Source organism: Pseudophryne corroboree, chromosome 6 (genome assembly GCF_028390025.1).
Source record: "Pseudophryne corroboree isolate aPseCor3 chromosome 6, aPseCor3.hap2, whole genome shotgun sequence".
Taxonomy (NCBI): Eukaryota; Metazoa; Chordata; class Amphibia; order Anura; family Myobatrachidae; genus Pseudophryne; species Pseudophryne corroboree.
In genome coordinates this window covers 520,818,012-520,835,508 of record NC_086449.1, presented here as the reverse complement: position 1 = coordinate 520,835,508, position 17,497 = coordinate 520,818,012, and the positions used below count along the sequence as shown (strand labels likewise).

Below are 17,497 nucleotides of genomic sequence, written 5' to 3'. Positions count from 1 at the left end.
CACATTGGTTTGAACCACTTAAATCTGTGGAGTTAAAATATCTCACATGAAAAGTGGTCATGCTGTTGGCCCTGGCCTGGGCCAGGCGCGTGTCAGAATTGGCGGCTTTATCCTGAAAAAGCCCTTATCTGATTTTCCATTCGGACAGGGCGGAATTGAGGACTCGTCCTCAGTTTCTCCCCAAGGTGGTTTCAGCGTTTCACCTGAACCAACCTATTTGTGGTGCCTGCGGCTACTAGGGACTTGGAGGCCTCCAAGTTGCTAGACGTTGTCAGGGCCCTGAAAATATGTTTCCAGGACGGCTGGAGTCAGGAAATCTGACTCGCTGTTTATCCTGTATGCACCCAACAAGCTGGGTGCTCCTGCTTCTAAGCAGACTATTGCTCGTTGGATTTGTAGTACAATTCAGCTTGCACATTCTGTGGCAGGCCTGCCACAGCCAAAAATCTGTAAATGCCCACTCCACAAGGAAGGTGGGCTCATCTTGGGCGGCTGCCCGAGGGGTCTCGGCTTTACAACTTTGCCGAGCAGCTACTTGGTCAGGAGCAAATACGTTTGTAAAATTCTACAAAATTGATATCCTGGCTGAGGAGGACCTGGAGTTCTCTCATTTGGTGCTGCAGAGTCATCCGCACTCTCCCGCCCGTTTGGGAGCTTTGGTATAATCCCCATGGTCCTTACGGAGTCCCCAGCATCCACTTAGGACATTAGAGAAAATAAGAATTTACTTACCGATAATTCTATTTCTCATAGTCCGTAGTGGATGCTGGGCGCCCATCCCAAGTGCGGATTGTCTGCAATACTTGTACATAGTTATTGTTACAAAAATCGGGTTATTATTGTTGTGAGCCATCTTTCAGAGGCTCCTCTGTTATCATGCTGTTAACTGGGTTCAGATCACAGGTTATACGGTGTGATTGGTGTGGCTGGTATGAGTCTTACCCGGGATTCAAAATCCTTCCTTATTGTGTACGCTCGTCCGGGCACAGTATCCTAACAGAGGCTTGGAGGAGGGTCATAGGGGGAGGAGCCAGTGCACACCAGATAGTCCTAAAGCTTTCTTTAGATGTGCCCAGTCTCCTGCGGAGCCGCTATTCCCCATGGTCCTTACGGAGTCCCCAGCATCCACTACGGACTATGAGAAATAGAATTATCGGTAAGTAAATTCTTATTTTTTCGCTGTAATATCTAACCAACATGTGAGTGATAATCACAATATTTTAATTGTAGAGTATATTAAAAGTTAAATTTTAGTAAGAATACTTACCTTCTTTTGTGCGCCTAACAATACAGTACTCCTTTCGTTCTTCATGCAGGACAGTAATCTGCTATTGTATGACCTGACCTATTAGTCTTGGAAGGAAGCTTATTTCTTTATTAGGAATTACAAACAAGTTATTTGGCATTTGGTTGCTGATTGTGTAGCTGAGATCTGCAAACACTTATATATTATTTCATTGTAACCGCATTTAATAGTTTTATGATATGCTTTGTGTTTTTGGTTTGTTTTCTTTAATGTAGGGTAGGTTCCCACAAATGTTACGTAACAATAAATCTGTGTGTTTCTTGATCTACCTAACATGTAATATCACTTCTATTTTTTCCGTCGTTACAGACTGTCCAGTTTGTCCAAGGAATTTTTGTTGAAAAATATGACCCCACAATAGAAGACTCCTACAGAAAGGTGGGTTATTGGACTGTCTATGGCTATGAATGTCTACATGAGGAACGCACCGCCAAACTTGTTAGTTCAGGGAATTTTCATATGTGTTAGTGCAATTTAGACATGGTTCTGTAAATTCTAGAAGACCAAAGTCCAAAGATTGTAGATGTTTGCTCCCATATATGTGTCTGTCTCCAGCCTAACCTTGGCGAGGCAGATGAGTTATTGAAAAAGCATAATACAGGTTGAGTATCCCTTATCCAAAATCCTTGGGACCAGAGGTATTTTGGATATGGGATTTTTCCGTATTTTGGAATAACTGCACACTATAATGAGATATCATGGTGATGGGACCTAAATCTAAGCACAGAATGCATTTATGTTACATATACACCTTATACATACAGCCTGAAGGTAATTTTAGCCAATATTTTTTATAACTTTGTGCATTAAACAAAGTGTGTCTACATTCACACAATTCATTTATGTTTCATATACACCTTATACACACAGCCTGAAGGTCATTTAATACAATATTTTTTAATAACTTTGTGTATTAAACAAAGTTTGTGTACATTGAGCCATCAAAAAACAAAGGTTTCACTATCTCACTCTCACTCAAAAAAGTCCGTATTTCGGAATATTCCGTACTTCGGAATATTTGGATATGGGATACTCAACCTGTAATGCTCTAATATGCATGTTGGACTCTGCAGTATGTTTAATGATCATTATTTTAAAGTCTCACTTGTCCCCACTTTCAATTCTAATTTTGTATCTTCATTTGTAGACCTTCATATTAGTTCTAATTTAACTTTTACATTTTCAAGAGTTCTATAGGTGCATACACACTTGCCGATAAAGTAAACAACGTAGCTCATTTTGAGTTTCCTGAGCAGCGTTGTTTACTACATCGCCCAGTGTGTATGCTGCGGACGATGAACGATGGCCCCACGCATCGCTCATTGTCACCTTCGCTCGGCTGTGCATGCAGCTCAATTTTGACTATTGTCCATAATCTGCATGCACGGATCGGTCGCTGCTCACGTCACTGTGCGATATCGCTAGTGATATCGCACAGTGTGTATGCCCGCTGTCGGGCAGCCTGTTCCGGGAGGGGGTACACACACTAGGCGGTGTTGCTCACCGAGCACATTGCCTAGTGTGTACCCACCTTATGTAGTATTCTGCATAGCAGACAAAACTGGGATATATTTTTAGACAGGGTAGTGGTTCCATGAGGAACTGTTCTGTGTGTGCACCCTCTCTAGACATACCTGTTTTCTGCAGCCAGATCTCTGCTGGAAGCTAATGAAGGGTGTGGTACTACTTTTTCACATTATGTGACCAAGTTAAATACATTGCCTTTTAAATATCCGGTATGCAGCCTGACTCAAATCCGTACTGCTTTGGAACTGCACTCCAGAGTGCTACGTACATAACACAGCACAACTGTTCTTGGCACTACCCTGTTTATTAACAAAATTCTCTGCCATTTTTATCTGTGAAAATCTGTTGCTTGTCATATGGTGGCTATCCCTTCAGAAGCAATGTACACCATTTAAAACTTTAACCCTTGTTAACCGGCTATTCATCACAGTTTAAAAGCTAAACTTAAGAAAACAAATAAGATGTCTGTCGATCATTTACATTACTGGTGACATTTCTACTGATCTCCCCCTTTTGTATAATCATGACAGCCTTAAGTATACAATGGTTTATTTTAAAAGGGGATGCGTTTAATTTGCCGGCTGACAGGATCCCGGTGGTCAGGATACAGATGCTCTACCGAATCCCGGCGCACCAGTACTATTCCCACTCGTGGGTGTCCACAAAACCCATAGAGTGGGAATAGATCCTGTGGTGAGCGCAGCGGGCCACCGAGCTTGCAGTGTGGCGATCGCAGTGAGTCTCCAGGGGACTCTTAGCGCGTGCCCCGCTGCCGGCATTCTGGCCGGCAGGATGCTGTTGTTGGGGTATTGACAGCCAGCATCCCATACTGAGGGGCAGATGTATTAACCTGGAGAAGGCATAAGGAAGTGATAAACCAGTGATATGTGCAAGGTGATAAACGCACCAGCCAATCCGCTCCAATATGCAAATTGACAGGAGCTGACTGGCTGGTGCGCTTATCACCTTACACATATCACTTATCACTTCCTTATGCCGTCTCCAGGCTTAATACATATGCCACTGAATCCTTTAATTAAAAGAACTGGTATAAGCATTTGCATGGAGTTCCCAAATATGCAAAAACATAATGGTGGTTAATTGGCTGTTGACGGGAAAAAAACTTACTGGGAGTGTGAACAAATTCTAAGATTGTAAGCTCCAATGAGGCAAAAAAGTATTCAGTATACTATAAATATATTCTAGCAGGTGAGTTTAACTGGTTACCCTTCCCCCTTGCTTGTGACAGTAGGTGTACCACACGTTAAGACACTAGAGCACAAAGCAGTTAAAAATCGCTGACGGCTTGTAGGGTGTCTGACAGAAATACTATATCCGGTTTGTACTTCTGTTCAGACAATAAATGAGCTGGTTACATTTTCCTGCGTAGTGCTTGGTCTGTTCATCTAAGCGTCACAAGAGTGTAAAAGAAAGCTGTCAGCAGTTCCTGTAGTATATAGCAATGGGCTTCATAGCCTGCAGCTTTTGAAAAGCAGGGACATGGCTTACACATCATTCTAACTGCAAGTGACATTTTATTTATTCTTCACATAAATCTTATGAGCTGTTGCTGGACATCAGCTAGAGCGTAGCTTATATAAGACCAGCTAGTGTTTAAAAAAAAAAAAAAAAAAAAGTCTCATAATGGCAAATAGTATTAAAGTGTTTCATTTAGTCTAAAATATCTATTCTTTCTCATATCCTAGAGGGTACTGGAAATCCATTTAGTACCATGGGGTATAGACGGGTCCACTTGGAGCAATGGGCACTTTAAGAATTTGATAGTGTATGTTGGGTCCTCCCTTTATGCCCCTCCTACCAGACTCAGTCTAGGAAACTGTGCCCGAGGAGACGGACATACTTTGAGAGAAGGATATAAAAGGATAGTGGTGAGATTCCGAACCAGCACACAGGAAACAAGAGGAAAGCCATGCTAACCAAACTTGAAACCAGGAACAGCAACAGCTGAACCAAACAACAATACTTAACCAAGTAACAGTGTAGGAAGTACGAAGCACTGGGCGGGCGCCCAGTATCCTCTACGGACTACGAGAAAAGGATTTACCAATAGGTAATTAAAATCCTATTTTCTCTTACATCCTAGAGGATACTGGGAATCCATTTAGTATCATGGGGAAGTACCAAAGCTCCCAAACTGGGTGGGAGAGTGCTGAGGTTCCTGCAGAACTGATTTACAAAACTGAAGGTCCTCAGAGGCCAAAGTATCGAACCTGTAGAGCTTAGCAAACGTGTTCTAACCTGGCCAAGTAGCTGCTCGGCAGAGCTGTAAAGACGAGACACGCCGGGCAGCCGCCCAAGAAGAACCCACCGACCTAGTAGAGTGGGCCTGTACAGATTTTGGAACCGTGGAATAAGCATGCTGAATAGTGAGCCTGATGCAGCATGCAATTGACTGCTTCGAAGCAGGACACCTAATTTTATTGGGATCATAAAGAACAAACAGCGAGTCTGATTTCCTGTGACGAGCTGTTCTCTTTACATACAACTTCAAAGCCCTCACAACATCCAAAGACTTTGAAGTAGCAGAGGTGTCTGTAACAACCGGACACACAATAGGTTGGCTGTTGTGATACGCAGACACCACCTAAGGAAGAAATTGCTAACGAGTTCTGAGTTCAGCTCTGTCTTCATGGAAAATTAAATAGGGACTCTTGTGAGACAACGCCCCCAGCTCCGACACACGTCTTGCTTAAGCCAAGGCCAACAGTGTGACTGTCTTCCACGTTAGATATTTTACATCTGTGTTCCTGTTTTTTAATCTACACCCTTGATATTACGAACTCACAAATGGAGAATTTACTATTAGTAGATCTGTTGTATTCCCAACAATGAGAAGTTTGTATTGTGACCTAGCAGCATCAATGCTACTTCAAATGTTTTATCTCGACTACCAGAGAAACTGAATTGTACAATGCATTGCATCAGTTACATGAAGTCATAAATTGTACTTCATACATTAGGACCATCATTTCCTGGTTTTGCAACACTAGGTATAGATTAGGTGATGGCTGCAGCATTTGCCAAAACAGATATTACTACTTAAGTGGTGAAGACTAGCTTATTGGTATAAATATGTTCTCTAAACATGTTACAAATGTGTCCTCACTTACTGGGTGTCCGTAAGCCAGATAGCGCAAGACTAACACACCCTGAGACCAGTAGCGTACCGTATTTTTCTTAAATTGTGCATCTAAAGGTGGGTACACACTGGCCGATATATCGGCTGTTCTCTTGATCGGCCGATATATTGCGGGTCGTTCGGCCAGTGTGTACGGGCGATATGTCTGTGAACTCCGTCGTTCACAGACGTATCGAGTCGGTCCTGCAGCACAGCCAACAGGCAATATATCTACCAATATATTGGCGCGTCGCTGTGTGTGTACTAGCCGGCGGTGATTGACAGCTGAACTGGAAGGGCGTGTGTACATGCCCGCCCAGTTCATGACGTCAGTCCCCGACGGATCAGGCAGTGTGTATGCTCCACACACTGCCCGATCCGTCCGTAGATATATCTGCCGATCAATTGATCTGCAGATATCTATCAGTGTGTACCCATATTTAGTCTCATCACAGACGCAGCAAAAAGCCGCTCACAGTGCTCTAGAGATGCTAGGCTGCGACTTTATTGTACAGGAATTGGTTTTACACACACAATGTCAGTGGTTTTGTACACAAAGAACAATGGAGCTTAGCGTGGGGAAAAGCAGCAGCTGCTCACTTCAGCAGCCTTTTTGCACAGATTTAGACTCCCACACACATCTTGCACACCCCATTGATCAGTGTACACTAGCAGTGTAGTATTGTCTCTTCTATGTATTTTATATTGCTAAAAAGATGGACATTTCATTTTGAGCGAAAAAGACACTCTGGCCGCAGGATGTAATGGAGTCCGAGATCGCCGGAGGTGTGGGATGCTGGACGATCTCAGAAGTTTTTTTTTAAAGGGGCAGTCACAAGTTCATGGTCTTGCCTTGAAAGTGTCAGCCCCTTTAATAGCCCGAGAGGGGCTATTTGGCACGACTGAAGCTACAGTAAGCAAGGGAACCTCGGTATGAGCACTTCATAAATAGAATATTGCTATGCGTATATTGTAGTTATTGCTAGAAAGTGCTCCATCTAAGTGATTAACCAATAATGTGATGCGTGTTGAGCATAGATGTATGATAAGACCTGTACTATCGGAGGGTGCGGCTGTTTCTGCTATTTATTTCTCAACCTGTATTACTAAAGCACCTACATATTCCACAAAGCACTGTACAGAAAATATTTAATCATTGACATCAGACCCTGTCTCAGTGGTGCTTACAATCTATAGTCACACAAACAACAGCAATGCTAACTGCTGTGTCGCCATGCTGTTGGTGAGTGTGAATAAGAGGAATGGAGATGTTGTGCATATGAGGAAGTCGCTTTGCTTGTTGCTAACCGAGGTCGTGTTTAGAGATACAGGAAGGGAGTGAGTATAAATTTAGCATTACTTAACGAAGTACGTTTCCTTTTTTAAAGAGTAATTTCAAAATCAAATTTCCAAATATGTTTGGCAATCGGATATGATGGTGCACATTAGTTTTTGTGCTGGGTATGGCTCTGCATTAAATTAACATTACCTGCCATAAGCTTGCCTTATTACTTCGCCCACCTACCCATCCGTGTTATATTTTGGCTACCTTCATTCAGCATGCTGCTTGTTTGTTTGTGGGTGGGTTTGCTAGTCCTACAATAATGTCATGTTGGGCTTTAGTGTTTTACATAAATAGTCAGTGATCATACAGAATAATAATAAGAATTAACTCACCGGTAATTCTATTTCTCGTAGTCCGTAGTGGATGCTGGGTACTCCGTAAGGACCATGGGGAATAGACGGGCTCCGCAGGAGACTGGGCACTCTAAAAGAAAGATTAGGTACTATCTGGTGTGCACTGGCTCCTCCCTCTATGCCCCTCCTCCAGACCTCAGTTAGGGAAACTGTGCCCGGAAGAGCTGACACTACAAGGAAAGGATTTGGAATCCAGGGTAAGACTCATACCAGCCACACCAATCGCACCGTACAACTCGTGATAACTATACCCAGTTAACAGTATGAATAACAACTGAGCCTCACTGAACAGATGGCTCATAACAATAACCCTTTAGTTAAGCAATAACTATATACAAGTATTGCAGAAAATCCGCACTTGGGACGGGCTCCCAGCATCCACTACGGGCTACGAGAAATAGAATTACCGGTGAGTAAATTCTTATTTTCTCTGACGTCCTAGTGGATGCTGGGTACTCCGTAAGGACCATGGGGATTATACCAAAGCTCCCAAACGGGCGGGAGAGTGCGGATGACTCTGCAGCACCGCATGAGCAAACTCAAGGTCCTCCTCAGCCAGGGTATCAAACTTGTAGAATTTTGCAAACGTGTTTGACCCCGACCAGGTAGCAGCTCGGCAAAGTTGTAATGCCGAGACCCCTTGGGCAGCCGCCCAAGAAGAGCCCCCTTCCTCGTGGAATGGCTTTTACTGATTTAGGATGCGGCAGTCCAGCCACAGAATGTGCAAGTTGAATCGTGCTACAGATCCAGCGAGCAATAGTCTGCTTAGAAGCAGGAGCACCCAGCTTGTTGGGTGCATGCAGGATAAACAGCGAGTCAGTATTTCTGACTCTAGCCGTCTTGGAAACATAGATTTATAGGGCCCCGACTACGTCCAGCAACTTGGAATCCTCCAAGTCCCGAGTAGCCGCAGGCACCACAATAGGTTGGTTCAAATGAAACGCTGATACCACCTTAGGGAGAAATTGGGGACGAATCCTCAAATCTGCCCTGTCCATATGGATATGCTTTTACATGACAAAGCCGCTAATTCTGACACACGCATAGCCGAAGCCAAGGCCAAAAACATGACCACTTTCCACGTGAGATACTTCAACTCCAATGTCTGAAGTGGCTCAAAACAATGTGATTTTAGGAAATCCAACACCACGTTGAGATCCCAAGGTGCCCCTGGAGGCACAAAAGGGGGCTGAATATACAGCACTCCCTTAACAACGTCTGAACTTCAGGCAGCGTCTTTCCTAGCCTTTAACAGCGTAGGAATCACTTCATCTGGTTCGCCCTTTTCCGTTAGGATCCGGCGTTCAACCTCCAAGCCTTCAAACGCAGCCGCGGTAAGTCTTGGAACAGACAGGGCCCCTGCAGTAGCAGGTCCTCTCTGAGAGACAGAGGCCATGGGTCCTCCGAGATCATTTCTTGTAGTTCTGGGTACCAAGTTCTTCTTGGCCAATCCGGAACTACGAGTATAGTTCTTACTCCTCTCTTACTTACTATCCTCCGTACCTTGGGTATGAGAGGAAGAGGAGGGAACACATAAACCGACTGGTACACCCACGGTGTCACTAGTGCGTCCACAGCTATCGCCTGAGGGTCTCTTGACCTGGCGCAATACTTTTTTAGCTTTTTGTTGAGGCGGGACGCCATCATGTCCACCTGTGGCCGTTCCCAACGGTTCACAATCTGCGTGAAGACTTCTGGATGAAGTCCCCACTCTCCCGGGTGGAGGTCGTGCCTGCTGAGGAAGTCTGCTTCCTAGTTTTCCACACCCGGAATGAACACTGCTGACCGTGTTAGCACGTGATACTCCGCCCATCGGAGAATCCTTGTGGCTACTGCCAACGCCATCCTGCTTCTTGTGCCGCCTTGTCGGTTTACATGGGCGACAGCCGTGATGTTGTCTGACTGAATCAGCACCGGCTGGTTTTGAAGCAGGGGTTCTGCTTGACTTAGGGCATTGAAAATGGCCCTTAGGTCCAGAATATTTATGTGTAGGGAAGTCTCCTGACTCGACCGTTGTCCTTGGAAGTTTCTTCCCTGAGTGACTGCTCCCCAACCTCGGAGGCTTGCATCCGTGGTCACCAGGACCCCGTCCTGAATGCCGAATCTGCGGCCCTAGAGAAGATGAGCACTCTGCAGCCACCACAGCAGAGACACCCTGGCCCTCGGGGACAGGGTGATCAGCCGATGCATCTGAAGATGCGATCCTCACTTGTCTAACAGGTCCCACTGAAAATTCCTTGCATGGAACCTGCCGAAGGGAATTGCTTTGTAAGAAGCTACCATCTTTTCCAGGACTCGCGTGCAATGGTGCACCGACACCTGTTTTGGTTTCAGGAGGTCTCTGACCAGAGATGACAACTCCTTGGCCTTCTCCTCCGGGAGAAACACCTTGTTCTGTTCTGTGTCCAGAAACATGCCCAATATCAGCAGACGCGTCGTACGAACCCGCTGCGACTTTGGGATATTCAGAATCCAGCCGTGCTGTTGTAGCACTTCCTGAGATAGTGCTACTCCGATCAACAACTGCTCCTTGGACCTCGCCTTTATAAGGAGATCGTCCAAGTACGGGATAATTATAACTCTCTTCTTTCGAAGGAGTATCATCATTTTGGCCATCACCTTGGAACACACCCTCGGTGCCGTGGACAGACCAAACGGCAACGTCTAGAATTGGTAATGGCAGTTCTGTACCACAACCCTGAGGTACTCCTGGTGAGGTGGGTAAATGGGGACATGAAGGTAAGCATCCATGATGTCCAGTGACACCATAATATCCCCCTCTTCCAGGCTTGCAATAACCGCCCTGAACGATTCTATTTTGAACTTGAACTTCCTTATATAAGTGTTCAAGGATTTCAATTTTAGAATGGGTCTCACCGAACCGTCTGGTTTCGGTATCACAAACATTGTGGAATAGTAACCTCGTCCCTGTTGAAGGAGAGGAACTTTGATTATCACCTGCTGGAGGTACAGCTTGTGAATTGCCGCCAGTACTACCTCCCTTTCCTTGGGAGTAGCAGGCAAGGCTGATTTGAGGTAATGGCGAGGTGGAGACGTCTCGAACTCCAGCTTGTATCCCTGAGATACCTGTAGAGCCCAGAGATCCACCTGTGAGCGAACCCACTGGTCGCTGAAGTTCCGGAGACGGCCCCCCCACCGCACCTGGCTCCACCTGTGGAGCCCCAGCGTCATGCGGTGGACTTAGTGGAAGCAGGGGAGGATATTTGTTCCTGGGAACTGGCTGTCTGGTGCAGCTTTTTCCCTCTACCCCTGCCTCTGGGCAGAAAGGACGCGCCTCTGACCCGCTTGCCTTTCTGAGGCCAAAAGGACTGTACTTGATAATACGGTGCTTTCTTAGGCTGTGAGGGGACCTGAGGTAAAAAAGTCGACGTCCCAGCTTTTGCTGTGGACACTAGGTCCGAGAGACCGTCCCCAAACAATTCCTCACCCTTATAAGGCAAAACTTCCATGTGCCTTTTAGAATCAGCATCACCTGTCCACTGCCGAGTCCATAATACTCTCCTGGCAGAAATGGACATTGCATTAATTCTGGATGCCAGCCGGCAAATGTCCCTCTGTGCATCTCTCATATATAAGACTACGTCTTTAATATGCTCTATAGTTAGCAAAATAGTATCTCTGTCAAGGGAATCAATGTTATCTGACAGGGAATCAGACCATGCTGCTGCAGCACTACACATCCATGCTGAAGAAATAGCAGGTCTCAGTATAGTACCTGAGTGTGTATACACAGACTTTAGGATAGCCTCCTGCTTTCTATCTGCAGGCTCCTTTAAGGCGGCCGTATCCTGAGACGGCAGTGCCACCTTTTTTGATAAGCGTGTGAGCGCCTTGTCCACCCTAGGGGATGTCTCCTAGCGTAACCTATCCGTTGGCGGGAAAGGGTACGCCATTAGTAACCGTTTAGAAATCACTAGTTTCTTATCTGGGGAACACCACGCTTCTTCACACAATTCATTTAACTCATCAGATGGGGGAAAAGTCACTGGCTGCTTTTTCTCCCCAAACATAATACCCTTTTCTCTGACGTCGTAAGTGGATGCTGGGACTCCGTAAGGACCATGGGGAATAGCGGCTCCGCAGGAGACTGGGCACAACTATAAAGAAAGCTTTAGGTCTAACTGGTGTGCACTGGCTCCTCCCACTATGACCCTCCTCCAGACTTCAGTTCGAATCTTGTGCCCGGCTGAGCTGGATGCACACTAGGGGCTCTCCTGAGCTCCTAGAAAGAAAGTATATTTAGGTTTTTTATTTTACAGTGAGATCTGCTGGCAACAGACTCACTGCAGCGAGGGACTAAGGGGAGAAGAAGCGAACCTACCTAACAGGTGGTAGTTTGGGATTCTTAGGCTACTGGACACCATTAGCTCCAGAAGGATCGACCGCAGGACCCGACCTTGGTGTTCGTTCCCGGAGCCGCGCCGCCGTCCCCCTTACAGAGCCAGAAGCACGAAGAGGTCCGGAAAATCGGCGGCAGAAGACTTCGGTCTTCACCAAGGTAGCGCACAGCCCTGCAGCTGTGCGCCATTGCTCCTCATGTACACTTCACACTCCGGTCACTGATGGGTGCAGGGCGCTGGGGGGGGGGGGGGGGGGCGCCCTGAGGGCAATATATGACACCTTGGCTGGCAAATCTACATCATATATAGTCCTAGAGGCTATATAGATGTAAAATTACCACTGCCAGTATTCCAGAAAAAGCGGGAGAAAGTCCGCCGAAAAAGGGGCGGGGCCATCTCCCTCAGCACACTGGCGCCATTTTTCCCTCACAGCTCCGCTGGAAGGAAGCTCCCTGGCTCTCCCCTGCAGTCTGAACACTACAGAAGGGTAAAAAAGAGAGGGAGGGGGCACTAAATTTAGGCGCAGGATAGATAGATAGATAGATAGATAGATAGAGATATATATATATATATATATATATATATATATGATATATAAAATAGCAGCTATAAGGGAAAACACTTTTTTATAGTGGGATCCTGGTGTTATATAGCGCTCTGGTGTGTGCTGGCATACTCTCTCTCTGTCTCCCCAAAAGGCTTTGTGGGGTCCTGTCCTCTGTCAGAGCATTCCCTGTGTGTTTGCGGTGTGTCGGTACGGCTGTGTCGACATGTTTGATGAGGAGGCTTATGTGGAGGCGGAGCAGATGCCTGTAAATGTGATGTCACCCCCTGCGGGGTCGACACCTGAGTGGATGGTGCTGTGGAAGGAATTACGCGACAGTGTCGACTCCTTGCATAAAAGGTTTGACGACATACCTAATGTGGGACAGCCGGCTTCTCAGCCTGTGCCTGCCCAGGCGTCTCAAAAGTCATCAGGGGCTCTAAAACGCCCGCTACCTCAGATGGCAGACACAGATGTCGACACGGATACTGACTCCAGTGTCGACGACGATGAGACTAATGTAACTTCCAATAGGGCCACACGTTACATGATTGAGGCAATGAAAAATGTGTTGCACATTTCTGATGTTACCCCCGGTACCACAAAAAAGGGTATTATGTTTGGAGAGAAAAAACTACCTGTAGCTTTTCCTCCATCTGAAGAGTTAAATGAAGTGTGTGAAGAAGCGTGGGCTTCCCCTGATAAAAAGCTGGTAATTTCTAAGAGGTCACTAATGGCGTACCCTTTCCCGCCAGAGGATAGGGCACGCTGGGAAACATCCCCTAGGGTGGATAAAGCGCTCACACGCTTGTCAAAGAAGGTGGCACTACCGTCTCCGGATACGGCCGCCCTGAAGGAATCTGCTGATAGAAAGCAGGAGGCTATCCTAAAATCTATATATACACACACAGGTGTTATTTTGAGACCGGCTATTGCTTCAGCCTGGATGTGCAGTGCTGCTGCTGCGTGGTCAGATTCCCTGTCAGAAAATATAGATACCCTAGACAGGGACACTATATTGCTAAACGTAGAGCATATAAAAGACGCACTTTTATACCTGAGGGATGCACAGAGGGATATTTGCCGGCTGGCATCCAAAATTAGTGCAATGTCCATTTCTGCCAGGAGAGGGTTATGGACTCGGCAGTGGACAGGAGATGCAGATTCCAAACGACACATGGAAGTTCTGCCTTATAAGGGTGAGGAGTTGTTCGGGGATGATCTCTCAGACCTCGTATCCACAGCAACAGCTGGGAAGTCTACATTTTTACCCCATGTTCCCTCACAACCAAAGAAAGCACCGTATTATCAGGTACAGTCCTTTCGGCCCAATAGGGGCAAGCGGGTTAAAGGCGCGTCCTTTCTGCCCAGAGGCAGAGGTAGGGGAAAGAAGCTGCAGCATTCAGCCAGTTCCCAGGAGCAAAAGTCCTCCCCCGCTTCCTCTAAGTCCACAGCATGACGCTGGGGCTCCACAGGCGGAGCCAGGTACGGTGGGGGCCCGTCTCAAATATTTCAGCAATCAGTGGGCTCGTTCACGGGTGGATCCCTGGATCCTTCAAGTAGTATCTCAGGGGTATAAGCTGGAATTCGAGACGTCTCCCCCCCGCCGTTTCCTCAAATCTGCCTTGCCAACCACTCCCTCAGGCAGGGAGGCAGTGTTACAGGCAATTCACAAGCTGTATTCACAACAAGTGATAGTAAAGGTGCCCCTACTTCAACAAGGAAGGGGATACTATTCCACAATGTTTGTGGTACCGAATCCGGACGGTTCGGTGAGACCCATTTTAAATTTGAAATCCTTGAACACATATATAAAAAAATTCAAGTTCAAGATGGAATCGCTCAGGGCGGTTATTGCAAGCCTGGACGAGGGAGATTACATGGTATCACTGGACATCAAGGATGCTTACCTGCATGTCCCAATTTACCATCCTCACCAGGAGTACCTCAGATTTGTGGTACAGGATTGTCATTACCAATTCCAGACGTTGCCGTTCGGTCTATCCACGGCTCCGAGGGTCTTTACCAAGGTAATGGCCGAAATGATGATACTCCTTCGAAAGAAGGGAGTTTTAATTATCCCGTACTTGGACGATCTCCTGATAAAGGCGAGGTCCAGAGAGCAGTTGTTGGTCGGGGTAGCACTATCTCGGGAAGTGCTACAACAGCACGGCTGGATTCTAAACATTCCAAAGTCACAGCTGGTCCCTACAACACGTCTACTGTTCCTGGGGATGGTTCTGGACACAGAACAGAGAAAAGTGTTTCTCCCGGAGGAGAAGGCCAAGGAGCTGTCATCTCTAGTCAGAGGCCTCCTAAAACCAAAACACTTGTCGGTGCATCACTGCACGCGGATCCTGGGAAAAATGGTAGCTTCCTACGAAGCGATTCCATTCGGCAGGTTTCATGCAAGAACCTTTCAGTGGGATCTGTTGGACAAGTGGTCCGGATCGCATCTTCAGATGCATCGTCTGATAACCCTGTCTCCAAGGACAAGGGTGTCTGCTGTGGTGGCTGCAGAGTGCTCATCTTCAAGAGGGCCGCAGATTCGGCATACAGGACTTGGGTCCTGGTGACCACGGATGCCAGCCTTCGAGACTGGGGGGCAGTCACACAGGGAAGAAACTTCCGAGGACTCTGGTCAAGTCAGGAGACTTCCCTGCACATAAATATTCTGGAACTAAGGGCCATTTACAATGCCCTAAGTCAGGCAAAACCCCTGCTTCAAAACCAGCCGGTACTGATCCAGTCAGACAACATCACGGCGGTCGCCGACAGGGCGGCACGAGAAGCAGGACGGCAATGGCAGAAGCCACAAGGATTCTCCGATGGGCGGAAAATCACGTGTTAGCACTGTCAGCAGTGTTCATTCCGGGAGTGGACAACTGGGAAGCAGACTTCCTCAGCAGGCACGACCTCCACCCGGGAGAGTGGGGACTTCATCCAGAAGTCTTCCAAATGATTGTAAACCGCTGGGAAAGGCCACAGGTGGACATGATGGCATCCCGCCTAAACAAAAAGCTAGAAAAGTATTGCGCCAGGTCAAGAGACCCGCAGGCGATAGCTGTGGACGCTCTAGTGACACCGTGGGTGTACTGGTCGGTTTATGTGTTCCCTCCTCTTCCTCTCATACCAAAGGTACTGAGGATAATACGGAGAAGAGGAGTAAGAAATATACTCATCGTTCCGGATTGGCCAAGAAGAGCTTGGTACCCGGAACTTCAAGAAATGATCTCAGAGGACCCATGGCCTCTACCGCTCAGACAAGATCTGCTGCTGCAGGGGCCCTGTCTGTTCCAAGACTTACCGCGGCTGCGTTTGACGGCATGGCGGTTGAACACCGGATCCTGAAGGAAAAGGGCATTCCGGAGGAAGTCATTCCTACGCTGATTAAGGCTAGGAAAGAAGTAACCGCAAACCATTATCACCGCATATGGCGAAAATATGTTGCGTGGTGTGAGGCCAGGAAGGCCCCAACGGAGGAATTTCAGCTGGGCCGTTTCCTGCACTTCCTACAGTCAGGGGTGACTATGAGCCTTAAATTGGGTTCCATTAAGGTCCAGATTTCGGCTCTATCGATTTTCTTCCAGAGAGAACTGGCTTCACTACCTGAAGTTCAGACTTTTGTTAAGGGAGTGCTGCATATTCAGCCCCCGTTTGTGCCTCCAGTGGCACCTTGGGATCTCAATGTGGTGTTGGATTTCCTAAAGTCACATTAGTTTGAGCCACTGAAAACCGTGGATTTAAAATATCTCACGTGGAAAGTGGTCATGTTGTTGGCCTTGGCTTCGGCCAGGCGTGTATCAGAATTGGCGGCTTTGTCATGTAAAAGCCCTTATCTGATTTTCCATATGGATAGGGCAGAATTGAGGACTCGTCCCCAGTTTCTCCCTAAAGTGGTATCAGCGTTTCATCTGAACCAACCTATTGTGGTGCCTGCAGCTACAAAAGACTTGGAGGCTTCCAAGTTGTTGGACGTAGTCAGGGCCCTGAAAATATATGTTTCCAGGACGGCTGGAGTCAGAAAATCTGACTCGCTGTTTATCCTGTATGCACCCAACAAGTTGGGCGCACCTGCTTGAAAGCAGACTATTGCTCGCTGGATCTGTAGTACGATTCAGCTTGTACATTCTGCGGCTGGACTGCCGCATCCAAAATCAGTGAAAGCCCATTCCACGAGGAAGGTGGGCTCTTCTTGGGCGGCTGCCCGAGGGGTCTCGGCTCTACAACTTTGCCGAGCAGCTACTTGGTCGGGGTCAAACACATTTGCAAAATTCTACAAGTTTGACACCCTGGCTGAGGAGGACCTAGAGTTTGCCCATTCGGTGCTGCAGAGTCATCCGCACTCTCCCGCCCGTTTGGGAGCTTTGGTATAATCCCCATGGTCCTTACGTAGTCCCAGCATCCACTTAGGACGTCAGAGAAAATAAGAATTTACTCACCGGTAATTCTATTTCTCGTAGTCCGTAGTGGATGCTGGGCGCCCATCCCAAGTGCGGATTGTCTGCAATACTTGTAAATAGTTGTTGCTTAACTAAAGGGTTATTGTTGAGCCATCTGTTGAGAGGCTCAGTTGTTATCATACTGTTAACTGGGTATTGTATCACGAGTTATACGGTGTGATTGGTGTGGCTGGTATGAGTCTTACCCGGGATTCAAAATCCTTCCTTATTGTGTCAGCTCTTCCGGGCACAGTATCCTAACTGAAGTCTGGAGGAGGGTCATAGTGGGAGCAGCCAGTGCACACCAGTTAGACCTAAAGCTTTCTTTATAGTTGTGCCCAGTCTCCTGTGGAGCTGCTATTCCCCATGGTCCTTACGGAGTCCCAGCATCCACTACGGACTACGAGAAATAGAATTACCGGTGAGTAAATTCTTATTTCTCTGACGTCCTAGTGGATGCTGGGAACTCCGTAAGGACCA

The 17,497-nt window shown here is 47.0% G+C and overlaps 1 protein-coding gene across 1 annotated transcript in view; it reads left to right on the top strand.

The window, feature by feature from the left end:
- The window catches only part of RAP1B (RAP1B, member of RAS oncogene family), a 174,942-nt gene that overhangs the window by 120,982 nt on the left and 36,463 nt on the right, over positions 1–17,497 (top strand). Inside the window, exon 3 of the mRNA XM_063927511.1 lies at positions 1,616–1,684. Coding sequence (XP_063783581.1) covers positions 1,616–1,684 — 69 coding nt within the window. The remainder of the gene's footprint in view (positions 1–1,615; positions 1,685–17,497) is intronic.